The sequence below is a fragment of the Gekko japonicus genome, unplaced genomic scaffold (assembly GCF_001447785.1).
Source record: "Gekko japonicus isolate JY-2015 unplaced genomic scaffold, Gekko_japonicus_V1.1 scaffold2894, whole genome shotgun sequence".
Lineage (NCBI taxonomy): Eukaryota > Metazoa > Chordata > Lepidosauria > Squamata > Gekkonidae > Gekko > Gekko japonicus.
In genome coordinates, this window is record NW_015160925.1 from 3,258 (window position 1) to 17,549 (window position 14,292).

Sequence of the window (14,292 nt, forward strand, 5' to 3'; positions counted from 1 at the left end):
GCCGATCAAACTTCCAGCAGCCAATCAGAAGCCTTCCGGGGCAAAAGTCCCATGTGACTTCACCCACTTTGTAAAAACACTTGGTGGGTGCCCGGAAAGGTGTTGGCAGGTGCCGTAGTGCCCACTGTTACCACATTGGGGACCCTCGCTCTGAAAGGTCAGGGACTCGCTCCCCTCTGGCTTCTGGATACCCCGTCAAATGCCATTTCTTTCAGCTCTGGAAAAGTCCCCCGCTTTGTATGACATAAAAACACAGTATATCAGTGGTTTAGCGATATTTATCTCTTAAAAAAAAAAGCAATGCATTTAATGAGATAATGTAAATACTGCAAAACTTCAACCGAAAAGGAAAGAGCTTGGAGATCTGGTGCGTAAGAAAGCACTTGTGGGCGCAAAGGGCTCAGAGCTCAGAATCTTTATTTCGTTTAGTGCTAGCCCGGTAGAGGGACTTCCTCCAGACTCTCTAATGTACACCCTATCCAGAAACAAGGGAGTGCAGCCGCAGAGAAGCCCCTGCCTCGGTTTCCCCCAACTCGTGCTGAAAGCACGCAAAGCGGGAAATCTGCCTGTTCAGACGTGACGCGACAGCCCCAAATGGGGCTCGCCAACATCTGAACTCTCATTCGGGCGCTACAGCCAATGGAAAGTTTTCGCAGGATACCGAATATTCGTACGTTACATTTTTCAGTGTACACTTTCAATGTGCTCCTAAGGACTGCAATGTGCGAAGGGGCCCTACAGACACAGCACGTTCTGTTATCTTTAAGAGTGAGATTACTCAAAACCTCCTTTTAGTGTCGCCAGCTCTGAGTTGGGAAATTGCTGGAGCTTTGGGGGAAGAACCTAGAGAAGGGTGGGGTAAGGGAGACCTCAGGAGGGTAGAATGACTCAGAGTCTACCCTCCAAAGCAGCCATTTTCTCCAGGGGGGACTGACCTCTGTAGCCTGGGGATCAGCTGTGATTCCAGGAGATCTCCAGGCCTGACCTGGAGGTTGGCGACCCTACCTACTCTGGATATTGCAACAACGGGACATGGGGCCCAGCTCTCAGTAGGGCCGAATCTGAATATCCCGCTTTGCTCCACGGAAAATTGGCACGTGATCCTCGACAAACTTATCTGACACTTGAACCTCTGCCTATCACCGGGCAAATGACTAGTTTGCAAAAAGGCACCATATCCCCAGAGAGAGATAGGAAACCAAGTCACTCTGGCCTTGGAAAAAATGCGCACAAGCCTTTCGGGCTACCAGTTCCATAGGGCGTATCTACACTCCGAGCCGAAATCCGTTTTTAAACTGCCATCACTTTCCCCCCAACAATCCAGGGAATTATAGTTCAGACAACCTTGAGAGTTCTTTATTAGAGATCCCCGGTCCCGCTTTGGAGAACTACAATTCCCAGGGTTCCCTTGGGGAAAGGGTAGTGGGTCAAACCGAACGGCAGTCCAAAATGTACATATGCCCTCAAGCTCTTTCCACGGTGAAGACGAGGCCCAAAGGAAAAGCCCTACCCAGTGATACAGGCGCTGTAGTAGACGGCACTGCTGGCGTCGGACAAGGCCGATATCAAGCTGCTTTCCTCGCAGGAGAGACTTCGAGGAGTCACTTTGGACAAGGAGACGTGGTAAGGGAGGCCCGAAGCCTCGGGACGAGTCCTGCTCATATTCAAATACTGGTCAAACTCGTTGCGGTCAACTTCTGTCCAAAGCTCGTTGGGGTTCAAGTGCTCGACGCCGTCCAGGTGGTGAGAGTCAGGCGGTGGGGAAAGCTGGCCCAAATGGGCCGAGAGGCCACCGGCAGCTCCGGCACACATCTGGTTGTAGTACAGGCCAGGTGGGTGGGGAGTCCTCATGGCATCGGCCAGGTGTGACGGGGGATTCGGGGAGTAGCCCATTGGCAGATTCCGCCCCAGGTTTTTTTCTGGGGAAAACTCCACCTGGGGGGGCGGAGGAGGGGGATGGTGGTGGTATCCCCGGAAGGACATCACGCCGCAGTCGTCTTGCATGTGCGGAGGGAAAAAGGCCGGCTCGCTCTGCTCCAAGACATCCAAGGGGGACATCTCCGGGGTCGGCAGGCCATAGTTCTCCATATCCGAGCCCACCGACCGGAGTTCGCGGAAGTGGTTGAGAGGGGGAGGCTGGGAGTGGCCCAGGTGGGCGATGCTGCCGGCCACGTTGCGGGGGCTCAGCCCGAAGCCGTCGCCGCAAGACTGGGAGAGGTTGTGCAGAAGGATGTTGGGCTCCATCCTCTTGATCTTCTTGGCCTGCTTCTTTCTCCTCGGGCGGTACTTGTAGTTGGGATGGTCCTGGAGGTGCTGGATCCGCAGCCTCTCCGCCTCTTCCACGAAGGGGCGCTTGTCGCTGGCGCCGAGGGCCTTCCACGACTGGCCTGGAGAGTCCAGAAGACAAAAAGAGGCATGAAGTGAGGGGCCAAGGACTGAGATGCCCAGAAGACCTGGGCTAGAGGGTCTACATCAGGAGCTAGCAAGACTGAGCGTGGAACTGTTGTCATGCCCCATTTTTTAAAATAACTCGCACTTGTATGAGTTCCCTGACAGATAGTCTTTTTAAAAAAATCATGTAGGGTGCGGTTAGACGGCGTGCTGAGAGCGGGTTAAACTGCTCCAGTTCTAACTGGATCATATTTGATCTGGATAATTGCGATCACACTTACCTCCCTTATCTCCCCTCACTGCGCAGTCACGTTACTCCCCATCGTCTACACTACCGATGTGCGGGAGTGCATGTCGGCGGGCTTTTTTATTTTTCCTCCCTTTGCACATGCACAGTTTGTAAGCCACTCTGAGACTCCAAGTGAAGGGCGGGGTATAAATCCAATCTCATCTTCTTCTTCAGATAACCCAATAACAATTATAATTGTCATCAAGAGAAAAAGAAGAGGAGGAGGAGGAGGAGGAGGAGGAGGAGGAGGAGGAGATTGGATTTCTACCCTGCCCTTCACTACCCAAGGGAGACTCAGAGCGGCTTACAAACCCCTTTCCCTTCCCCTCCTCACAACAGACACCCTGTGAGCAATGCTCCCTCTAAGCTGTGGAGTCTTGTTTGCAAAAATTCTACTTCGTGAGCTACTGGCATTAAAGCTGTGAGTGAGCGATTTGGCTGCTGCATAAATCAGTCTGCTCTGGAGCCCTCCTTCCCGAGCTAAGGCCAAAATGTGTGAGCCGGAGGCTAAAAAAACCGCGAGCTAGCTCACACTAACTCAGCTTAGAGGGAACACTGCCTGTGAGGCAGGTGGGGCTGAGAGAGCTCCTGACAGAAACGGCTCTTTTTCAAGAACAGCTCTTATCAGAGCCACGGCTTGCCCAAGGTCATCCACCAGGTGCAAGTGGAGGAGTGGGGAATCAAACCCGGTTCTCCCAGATTAGAGTCCGCGCACTTCACCACGACACCGAACTGGCAATCGTCCTATGGCTTACGGTGACCCCGTAGGGTTTTCAAGGCAAGAGATGAGCAGAGGTGGTTTGCCATTGCCTGCCTCTGCATAGCGACCCTGGTCTTCCTTGGGGGTCCCTCATCCAAGAATTAGCCAAAGACAACCCTGCTTTGCTTCTGAGATCTGAAAGGATTGGCCTAGCCAGCGGCTGTTTCACCCGCCGCTCTCTCACAGGACTGCGACTTATTCCGCTAAGTGGTGTTGAGGCTACACTGTTATTTTAGAATTTTAAGGGAACTGCTGCTAGTTCAGATATTTTTTATGGCTATCCTGACATTTATATTTGTTAGTTTAAGCATTTACATGTTGCACTGTGATGGTTAATGTTGTTCAGATGGTTCGGGGATTTACGGAGAGCCATGTGGTACAGTGGGCGGAGCGTCTGAAGGTACTCAGAGACTGACGTTCAAATCCCCATTCTGCCATGAAGCTCACTGGGTCAAATTGTGCCCGCTAGTCTCTTTCGGCCTAACTTACCTCCCAGGGCTGTTGTGAAATAAAATGGGGGGGAAAGAACCAGGTCCCCCTAACTCTTTGGAGGAAGGCTGGGATGGAATTGTGATTTGAGAATGTGGGACAGAAGAAGAAGAAGAAGAAGAAGAAGAAGAAGAAGAAGAAGAAGAAGAAGAAGAAGAGGAAGAGGAAGAGGAAGAGGAAGAGGAAGAGGAAGAGGAGGAGATTGGATTTATACCCCGCACTTTACTACCCAAAGGTGTCTCAGAGCGGCTGACAAACTCCTTTCCCTTCCCCTCCCCACAACAGACACCCTGTGAGGGAGGTGGGGCTGAGAGAGCTCTCGACAGAAACGGCTCTTTTTTCAAGAACAGCTCTTATCAGAACTACGGCTTGCCCAAGGTCATTCAGCAGGTGCAAGTGGAGGAGTGGGGAATCAAACCCGGTTCTCCCAGATCAGAGTCCGTGCGCTTAACCACTACACCATAATAATTAAATAAAAGAATTTTGGGACTAGGTTTTCCTGCTATGCGTCTTCTAACACCCCTCCCCAATGAACTATCAATAAAAATCACAGCAGGTTGTAATAGTAATGCATGGTCTAGAAAAGGAGAAGAAATCAAATGCTTTGGAAGGAAGATGAAGAAGCAGTAAAGAAATGACAGTTCTCCTCCTCCATAAACCTCTTGGGTTAAAGAGACCTGTCCTTAAGAGAGAACAGGTTCAGGTGGGTAGCTGTGTTGGTCCGCAGCAACCGAACAAAGTTTGAGCCCAGTGGCACCTTTAAGACCAATGAAGTTGAATTCTGGGCGCATGCACATGAAAGCTTATATTCAGAATTAAACTGTTGGTCTTAAAGGTGCCAAGGAGCTGCGGTGGCTCAAGTGGTTAAGACGCTGAACTGCAGGCTGTGGAAGGTCAGTAGTTCAGCAGTTCGAGACCCGAGTGTGCTGCATGACGGAGTGAGCTCCCGTCTCTAGTTCCAGCTCCTGCCAACCCAGCAGTTCGAAAGCAAGAAATTGCAAGTAGATAAACAGGTACCACTTCGGTGGGAAGGTAACAGCGTTCCGTGCGCCTTGGTGTTTAGTCATGCCGGCCACATGACCACGGAAACGTCTTTGGACAGTGCTGGCTCTTCGGCTTGGAAACGGAGATGAGCACCGCAACCCTAGAGTCGGACTCGACTGGCTTTCGAGCAAGGGAACCTTTACCTTTACCTTAAAGGGGCCACTGGAATCAAACTCTGTTCTATCATTTTTTTTTTCAGGCTTGGAAGTATGGATTTTTAAAAGGTTAAAGTAGTTCACATACGTAATAATTTCTGAGTTGTATGTCGTCTGTGTGCATAGTCTGTTATAAGAGCAGGAGAACCGGAGGATTATAAACCCAACGAAAAATATCTGTTCACATATATAATGACTACCGCAAGAATATTAATGGCCAAATACTGGAAACAAGACAGAGTCCCAACAAGACGGGAAACACTAGCTAAGTTTATGGAAGTAGCAGAAATGGACAAGCCAACCTTAATTCTCCAAGGGAAAGATGAAAGTGTATTTATTAAAAGATGGGAAAGATTATGTAACTGGATTTATAATAGATAGGAAATTCTGTCTCAAATGTATGAAAGAATGTGAACGTGCCAATGTTTAAAAAGATGCGATGACTGGAAAGGCGAAGATATGTCAATGTGGATTACGAAGGAAAAGCATAAATAAAGAAGTTTAAAAAAAGAGCAGGAGAACAGAGTTCGAGTCCAGTGCCCACCTTTAAGACCAACAAAGTTTAATTCTGGGCATTTGCTTTCATGTGCATGCACACTGCTTCAGATACATTGAAACAGACTTCCACAACCTTTACATATAGGTAGAGGGGGGGTTAATTGCCAGGAAGGGCTTGTTAGAGTCAAGATGTATAAACAGGGCAATAAGTATAGCTGAGATTGGATTAAAGCAGTTGGTAAAACTAGTGGTAAGACAGCATTTCGCGCGCCTTGGTGTTTAGTCATGTTGGCCACATGACCACAGGAACAGAAACGGATCTTTTTCAAGAACAGCTGTGCCAGAACTATGGCTTGCCCAAGGGTCATCCAGCGGCTGCAAGTGGAGGAGTGGGGAATCAAACCCGGTTCCCCCAGATTAGAGTCATAAATGGCATAAGTCACTGGGCGATTATATGTATGCTAATTTGCTGCTCTGCACGGGTGTTACCGACTGCTTTACTCCAGTCTTCGCTATACTTATCACCTAGCTACTTATGCATCTTGGCTTTACCTAACCCTTCCTGGCAACTAACCCCACCGCCACATATATGTAATGGTTGTGGAGGTCTGTTTCAATGTATTTGAAGAAGTGTGCGCATGCACACAATAGCTTATACCTAGAATTGGGGTCATTTCCTGCGGGAGCGCACAGGAGCGGAGCTCCGGCAGTAAGGAGCCCAGGGGGTGGGCACATGCAACAAGCCCCATCCCCTGCTCCCAGCAGCCCTCAGTCAGAGCAAGAAGCAGCCAGGTAAGTTTCAGAGCTCCTCCCCCGCCTGCCTTCAGGTACAAGCTCTCCCTCCTCTGTGAGGGCAGATCTGCGCGTTCCCCCTCCAAAAAATAACTAGCAATCCAAAACAGTCCAGTGGAGCCTGAGCGGTGGGTGTTGCCTTCTGACACACTTCAGCTACTTATGCATCTTGGCTTTAACTAGCCCATCCTGGCAACTAACCCCACCGCCACATATATGTAATGGTTGTGGAGGTCTGTTTCACTGTATCTGAAGAAGTGTGCGCGTGCACCGGAAAGCTTATACCTAGAACAAAACTTCAAGGTGCCGCTGGATTTGAACTTTGTTCTGTCCTTAAGAGGTCCGCTTCAAGCATCTGGAGCCCTTTCTCAGAGCTGCTATGTCCTTGCCCCGCTCTGGTCAGTGGACCCTCTTGCATATATTCTCTTGCAATGTCCTTATGGGTACGAGCCTAAGCTAAAATGGACTACGTCATGTTTTGATAAAGGGGCCATGTTTTCTCTAGCGACACTAGAGCAAAAGGTTCAATTCCTCTTAGAGGATTCAGATTCTAAACAGGAGGAGGAGGAGATTGGATTTATACCCCACCCTTCACTACCCAAAGGAGTCTCGGAGCGGCTTACAATCTCCTTTCCCCTCCCCTCAAACAGACACCCTGTGAGGTAGGTGGGGCTGAGAGAGCTCTTTTGAGGACTGCTCTTGAGGGAACAGCTCTGAGAGAACTTGTGACTGATCCAAGGTCATTCTAGCAGCTGCACGTGGAGGAGTGGGGAGTCAAACCCGGTTCTCCCAGATTAGAGTCGGCGCTCCTAACCACTACGCCAAACGGACTCTCAAAGGACGGCTGGTGAATTTGATCACTTAATCAAAGACAACAGGGGAAAGGGCGATGGGACTGCTGACAGATCTCAAATGGCCTGGGGGTCGAGGTTGGGGCAACACAGCAAGAATGAATATCAGACTCTAAAGAGAGTGAGCGCACGGCAAACTTGCAAAAATGGCTGCCTGTAGCCCTCTGTATTCTCTGTGCTAGGTACAGGGGTTCTATTGTTGCGGTCCTATACTGTGGACGGAGACTCCCAATCGGAGCTTGCAAAAGCCTCTCCTTTGTTCACACAACCAGCAACTCGTCTGGCGAAGGTGGGAGCGCGTCCAGGCTCGGTAGGTCACGACTCACCACGTCCAAAGTCAACTCCCTTCAAGGACATTTTCCAGAACTTGGTGAGTTGCAGTCGGGGCGTCTTCCAAACTAGTGAGCCAACATCCACTGAAAAACTTAACTTTGCCCCGATCCAGCCAACTGGTAGCTGCATCGTCCAAAGTAGATTGTGAAACATTAGCATGCGACAGCAAATAAGACTCGGGCAAAGAAGGGTGCTTGGACAATGAAAACTTAAATTAGTGTTTGCGTTGTGCTTGTCTACATGAAGATTCAAATGTTATGTTCTCCTTGGAAGATCGCGCTGAATTCTGACTAAATCAAAGTGGTGTCTTTCTCAGGACAGACAGTGGGTTTGTATACAGACGGAGTAGTGTTTAATTGGTTGAGGCTGCAGTCCAAAAGACACTGTCCTGGGAGTAAGCACCACTGAATAAAATGGGACTTACTTCTGAGTAGACCTGGTTACGAGTACTCCCTGACCTACTTATGTGTAGCCACCGGCTACATCCAATTCCCTGTCTAGGACTGCATGAAACAGTTGGCAATAAAATCTAGCTGTGTGCAGCACTGATTGGCTAGTGTTTGTACCATCACACACACCCTTTCCATCCCAGGAGCAGTTTTTAAGAATGCATTTTTGTTAACCAAAAAGGTAAAGCAATGAATTAATGGCTAGGTGCTCATGATGAATTTTTTTTTAAAAAAAGAAAGAAAGCCCGGTTTAAGAGAAAGATGGAGAGCTAAGATCTGTGATCAAATTGTTGGCAAGCACATTTGGCAAATATCTTGTGAAATTCTATTTGTGTGGGGGGGTGTTCAATCCACTCCATGAAACAGAAGCCTATAATGGATCTTGTTGTAAGGAACTTCTGTACAGATCCTATTTGTCCCTCTTCAAGTGTTAAAGGGATCATCCCAGGACACCCGCCGCTACTGTAACCAAGGGCTCACTCGGTTCTTCTCCTGTATACATTTGGGCTCTGCACCGCAATGCGGGAAAATTACATCTACTTTCTCCTCCTGGTTTTGATTTAATTTTAGACGCTTTTCTTCCTTATGTGTCTACATGTAAGGTTTTCAGTGTCTTGTGTTCCTAAAAATTATTTTTTAATCTGCATTACTTGTCAGCCGCCTCAAACGACATTTCAGGGAGTGCAGTATCTACACGCACTGAATTTTAAAATGGCTTTTGGACCCCACCATTTGAATGTTTGTTCCTTTCACGTGCGTGCATGACATGCATACACACAAAATTCGAGTCCAGAAGCACCTTCAAGATAGATACATTTTCCCAGGGTCCAGGTTTTTGTGAATCAAAGTTCACTGTATCAGATACCTGCGCTGTTGGAAGAGAATGCATCTGACAGCTCTGTGAACTCTGGAAAGCTTCTGTACCAATAAAAGTGTTCGTCTTTAGGGTGCTGCGGGAATTAACCCTTGTTTAAACTAGATATCGTTTTGCACAGATCTGCTGGTCTTTAACAGCACTGTTGAAGTAGATCAGAAAAAGACGTGCGTGTGCATGGGAGGTGTATCTTCCAAAATATATATATTTGTGCACGCAGCGGGGATTCTAAACCATGGTAGTTTCTGTGTATGGACCTTGGGGGAAGGGGGCAATTATTCCAGATTAATTAAACACCAAGCACCTTGGGCATGTCTACCCAAACAACGCCTTCTACGCATTGATAATCCCTCTGGATGAAACCACCTGGCTTTGCCCTTCGAATTACCAGTGAGAATCCTCATCTGTGCCATAAGCCAGCACATAAAATAAAGATTTGGGGAGCGGAAAGGAGCCACTAACTACCGCTTAGACCCAGCCCAAACATCCCATGACAACAACCCACCTGCTTTGACCAGATCCGTGGATTCCTCTAGTGATCCTGAATTTTACCCCGCCATCTCCTCCCTCCCCAACAGCCCAGAATGCCCTATAAATCCTACTCTGGTTGAAGCAAGAGGAGGGGGAATTCATCCCGGGATATGGAAGCTGAAAGGGAGCCTAGCAATGCTCCCTTTAAACTGTGGAGTCCTGTGAGTGAAATTTCTGCTTTGCGAGCGACTGGCCTTAACGTTGTGAGCGAGCGAGTTGGCTACTGCATCAATTAGTTTGCTCCGGAAGCCATCCTTCCTGAGTGAAGACAAAAACGGGTGAGCCGGAGGCTAAAAAACTGTGAGCTAGCTCACACTAACTCAGCTTAGAGGGAACACTGGCCCGATCAAGCAATGTCGAAAACTCAAGGTTAGATAAAGGACTGGTGGAGGTCTACCCAACCCAGCGTCTCCATTCTCGACAGCGGCTAGCCTGATTCATCAGGGGAACCAGGCAAAAAGGCACCCAGCCTCAACCATTGTTTGTCGCAGGGATTTAAAAGTTGACTGCCTCTGCACATGGAGGTTCTTCTCTCACTGTTAGAACTAAGTCCAGGTTTTTGTGAATCAAAGTTCACTGTATCAGATACCTGCGCTGTTGGAAGAGAATGCATCTGACAGCTCTGTGAACTCTGGAAAGCTTCTGTACCAATAAAAGTGTTCGTCTTTAGGGTGCTGCGGGAATTAACCCTTGTTTAAACTAGATATCGTTTTGCACAGATCTGCTGGTCTTTAACAGCCCTGTTGAAGTAGATCAGAAAAAGACGTGCGTGTGCATGGGAGGTGTATCTTCCAAAATATATATATTTGTGCACGCAGCGGGGATTCTAAACCATGGTAGTTTCTGTGTATGGACCTTGGGGGAAGGGGGCAATTATTCCAGATTAATTAAACACCAAGCACCTTGGGCATGTATACCCAAACAACGCCTTCTATGCATTGATAATCCCTCTGGATGAAACCACCTGGCTTTGCCCTTCGAATTACCAGTGAGAATCCTCATCTGTGCCATAAGCCAGCACATAAAATAAGAGGGTGGGAAAAAAAAAATCCCTCTCTTATTTGTAACCGGCTCACACGTTTCTGTCTTCTACCAGGAAGGATGGCTCCAGAGCAAACTGATTTATGCAGTAGCCAAATCGCTCGCTCAGAACTTTTAATGCCTGTAGCTCAGTCACAACGCAGAGTTTTTACTCACGAGACGCCACTGCTTAGAGGGAGCGTTGGTCCCCACATCTGCACTGCTCTCCAGTTCCGAAGGCCAAGCCCCCATTTTGACTCGGAGAGCTAGATTCGAGTCCAGTCACAACTTACAGATCACCATGACATTTGAGGTATAGGCTTTCGAGAGTCAACGCTTTATATCTGATGAAGGGAGAGCGTTGACTCTTGGCAGGTTGCTTCACAAAAATCTCCTTCGAATCTCATTGTGTGTCACAAGGCATATGGGAAGTTCACAGGTACTTATGACATGTTCTGTGTGTGGGGGGGGGGGAACCCTTACAGGGTCAATCGGAACAAGATGACGGACTGGTGAGGCGCAAGCGTTCGTCCAGCTTGGCACAAATCGGCCACCCAGTTTAAGCCAGACGCCGGCGCTCGTGTTCCTTTTGCATCGTTAGCAGCTCCGTCTAAATCTGATGCTGCGCCAACCCTAAAGCCCCGAAGGTGAGCCCGTTTGCCTCTTAAGCATCACATGTAAAACAGGACGTGTTCCATGTTCATTGCACTACTCCCTCCATTCGACAGAAGGTGGGAGCGGAAAGGAGCCACGGACTCTTTACACCGATTAGACCCAGCCCAAACATCCCATGACAACAACCCACCTGCTTTGACCAGACCCGTGGATTCCTCTAGTGATCCTGAATTTCACCCCGCCATCTCCTCCCTCCTAACAGCCCAGAATGCCCTAGAAATCCCACTCTGGTTGAAGCAAGAGGAGGGGGAATTTATCCCGGGATATGGAAGTTGAAAGGGAGCCTAGCAGTGCTCCCTCTAAGCTGTGGAATCCTGTGAGCGAAATTTCTGCTTTGCGAGCGACTGGCCTTAAAGTTGTGAGCAAGCGAGTTGGCTACTGCATCAATTAGTTTGCTCCGGAAACCGTCCTTCCTGAGCTAAGACAAAAATGGGTGAGCCGGAGGCTAAAAAAGTGTGAGCTAGCTCACACTAACTCAGCTTAGAGGGAACACTGGCCCGATCAAGCAACGTCGAAAACTCAAGGTTAGATAAAGGACTGGTGGAGGTCTACCCAACCCAGCACCTCGACAGCGGCTAGCATGATTCATCAGGGGAACCAGGCAAAAAGGCACCCAGCCTCAACCATTGTTTGTCGCAGGGATTTAAAAGTTGACTGCCTCTGCACATGGAGGTTCTTCTCTCACTGTTAGAACTACTGATAAAGGTGGGTCGCCGTGTCAGTCCGAAGCAACAGAACAATGTTTGAGTCTGGTGGCGCATTTAAGACCACCAAAGTTTAATTCAGGGTATAAGCTTTTGTGTGCATGCACACTTCTTCAGATACATGGAAGCAGACTTTGCCAAGCATTACGTATAGATAGAGAGAGGGCGTAGCCATTGGCAAACGTTATAGCCCTGTTTGCAAGTTACAGTGAAGGCACAGAGAAGCCAGCACGCACATATAATCTGTGTACAGCGTACACTTGATTCTTCTGCCAGTTTGGTGTAGTGGTTAAGTGTGCAGACTCTAATCTGGGAGAACCGGGTTTGAATCCCCACTCCTCCACTCGCAGCTGCTGGATGACCTTGGGCAAGCCATAGTTCTGTCAGAGCTGTTCTCTCAAGGACAGATCTGGAAAGCGCTCTCTCAGCTCCACCTACCTCACGGGGTGTCTGTTGTGGGGAGGGGAAGGGAAAGGAGTCCGTAAGCCGCTCTGAGACTCCAAGTGAAGGGCGGAGTACAGATCCAATCTCTTCTTCTACTTGCGTCGAGTGATTCTGACGTTCAACACAGGGACAGCTGAATGGGCAATTTCAGCACCACATTTATCCAGCTCCAGAAGGGAGCTCCTAAAAGTTTATAACCCAGAAATACTGTTGGTCTCTAAAATGCGACTGGACACCCAAGTCTAGTTCTTCCATTGAAGGCCAACACAGCTCTGCCCACCTGAAACCACATTTATTGGTCCCCAGTTTCATCTGTAAAGTGGATGTGTGTTGGCTCTTCCTTAGCAACATGTACCTATAGGATTCAGTGTGCGTGTGAGCGGCTGCTCATTAATACAGGAAGCCCCGCTTAGCCACAATCTCGAGCCGCACGGGGTCTTGCACTGTCCATGACCCATTTTAAGATATCAGCAGTTATTTTCTGCTGAGGATGTGAAATGCTCCGCTCAGGGGGGTGGGGGGGGAATCAGAGGGAACATTGGCGTTCACTGTAACACATGAACAGGGCCAATCCCTCCCAATCTAAAAAGACATTTAACCCTGCGCCCTTCACATATTGTGGCGGGGAGTTCCACAAGCCTCACTCCAGCCTCTACTCCTTCATTCCTTTTTTTTTTGAGAATAGGGGGGAGAATTTCAGCCGGGAGAGGTTAAGACCAGGATGGTGCGGAGTTGTTTTCTGTTGCCCCAGAAAGTCGGAACCAGAACCCCTGGGTTGAAATTAAATCAGAAGAGCTTTTGGCTGAACTTGAGGAAGAACTTTCCTGACAGTCAGAGGGGTTACTCAGTGGAACAGGCTTCCTCGGGAGCAGTGTTCCCTCTAAGCTGAGTTAATGTGCGCTAGCTCACAGTTTTTAAGCCTCCGGCTCAGACATTTTTGTCTCCGCTCAGGAAGGAGGGCTCCAGGGAAAACTAATTTACGCAGTAGCCAAATCGCTCGCTCACACCTTTAATGCCCGTAGCTCACAAAGCAGAATTTTTGCTCACAAGACTCCACAGCTTAGAGGGAGCATTGCTCATGAGGTAGGTGGGCTTCTCCTTCTGCTGATTCTGTGAACTTGGGCAGATCATGAGAGGGAGGGCAGGAAGGGCTTAGCTCTCGTGGCCCTTCCTTACACACCCAGGGAAGTGCCGACCACCACTTCGGGGTCAGGAAGCAATTTTTTCTCCAGGCCAGTTTGGCCAGGGATCCTGGAGGTTTTTTGTAATCTTCTGGGCACAGAGCAGGGGTCACGGGTGTGGGGGGGTGTAATTTGTGAATCTCCTGCCTTGTGCAGGGGGTTGGACTAGATGACCCTGGAGGTCCCTTCCAACTCTAGGATTCTATGGCCAGTGCAGTGTAGCAGATAGAGCGGCGGATTAGGGCTGGAATGGACAACCTGCAGTTCGAATCCTCACGTCTGCCACTGAACACCGCCTGGGCGACCTTGGGCCTGCCACGACCAATGTTCTCTCTAAGCTATGGAGCCCCGTGGGCAAAAATTCTACTTTGTGAGCCACTGGCATTAAAGTTGTGAGCGAGCGATTCGGCTGCTGCCTCAATTAGTTTGCTCTGGAGCCCTCCCTTCCTGAGCTAAGACAAAAATGTGTGAGCCAGAGGCTAAAAAACTGCGAGCTGGCTCACACTAACTCAGCTTAGAGGGAACCCTGGCCACGACCCCTCACCTCGCAGGGCTGCTGCTGGGAGAAAGCAGGGGAGGGAAGAACTCTCCGCCTGGCCTACCTCGCGGGGCTGTTGTGAGAAAGCAGAAGAGGAGAGGACCACGTGCTAAGAAGTCGCTCTGAGAAAGAGAAGGGGGATCAATATATATATATATTTTTAAACCCCTCCCAAGTCCCCACCCAGGCACCCACCCACCCCCACCTTACCCAGCATCTTGCTCAGCACGGCGTTGTGCAGGTCTGGGTTCTGCTGGGCCAGCCGCTTCCTCTC

At 49.2% G+C, this 14,292-nt stretch overlaps 1 protein-coding gene across 1 annotated transcript in view; it reads right to left on the reverse strand.

The window, feature by feature from the left end:
• Positions 1 to 1,178: 1,178 nt before the first annotated feature.
• LOC107121856 (transcription factor Sox-18A-like) overlaps positions 1,179 to 14,292 on the reverse strand; it is a 24,237-nt gene continuing 11,123 nt past the window's right edge. Inside the window, exons 3-4 of the mRNA XM_015424869.1 lie at positions 14,229 to 14,289; positions 1,179 to 2,387 (exon numbers count right to left, since the gene is read on the reverse strand). Coding sequence (XP_015280355.1) covers positions 1,507 to 2,387; positions 14,229 to 14,289 — 942 coding nt within the window. The 3' untranslated portion in view covers positions 1,179 to 1,506. The remainder of the gene's footprint in view (positions 2,388 to 14,228; positions 14,290 to 14,292) is intronic.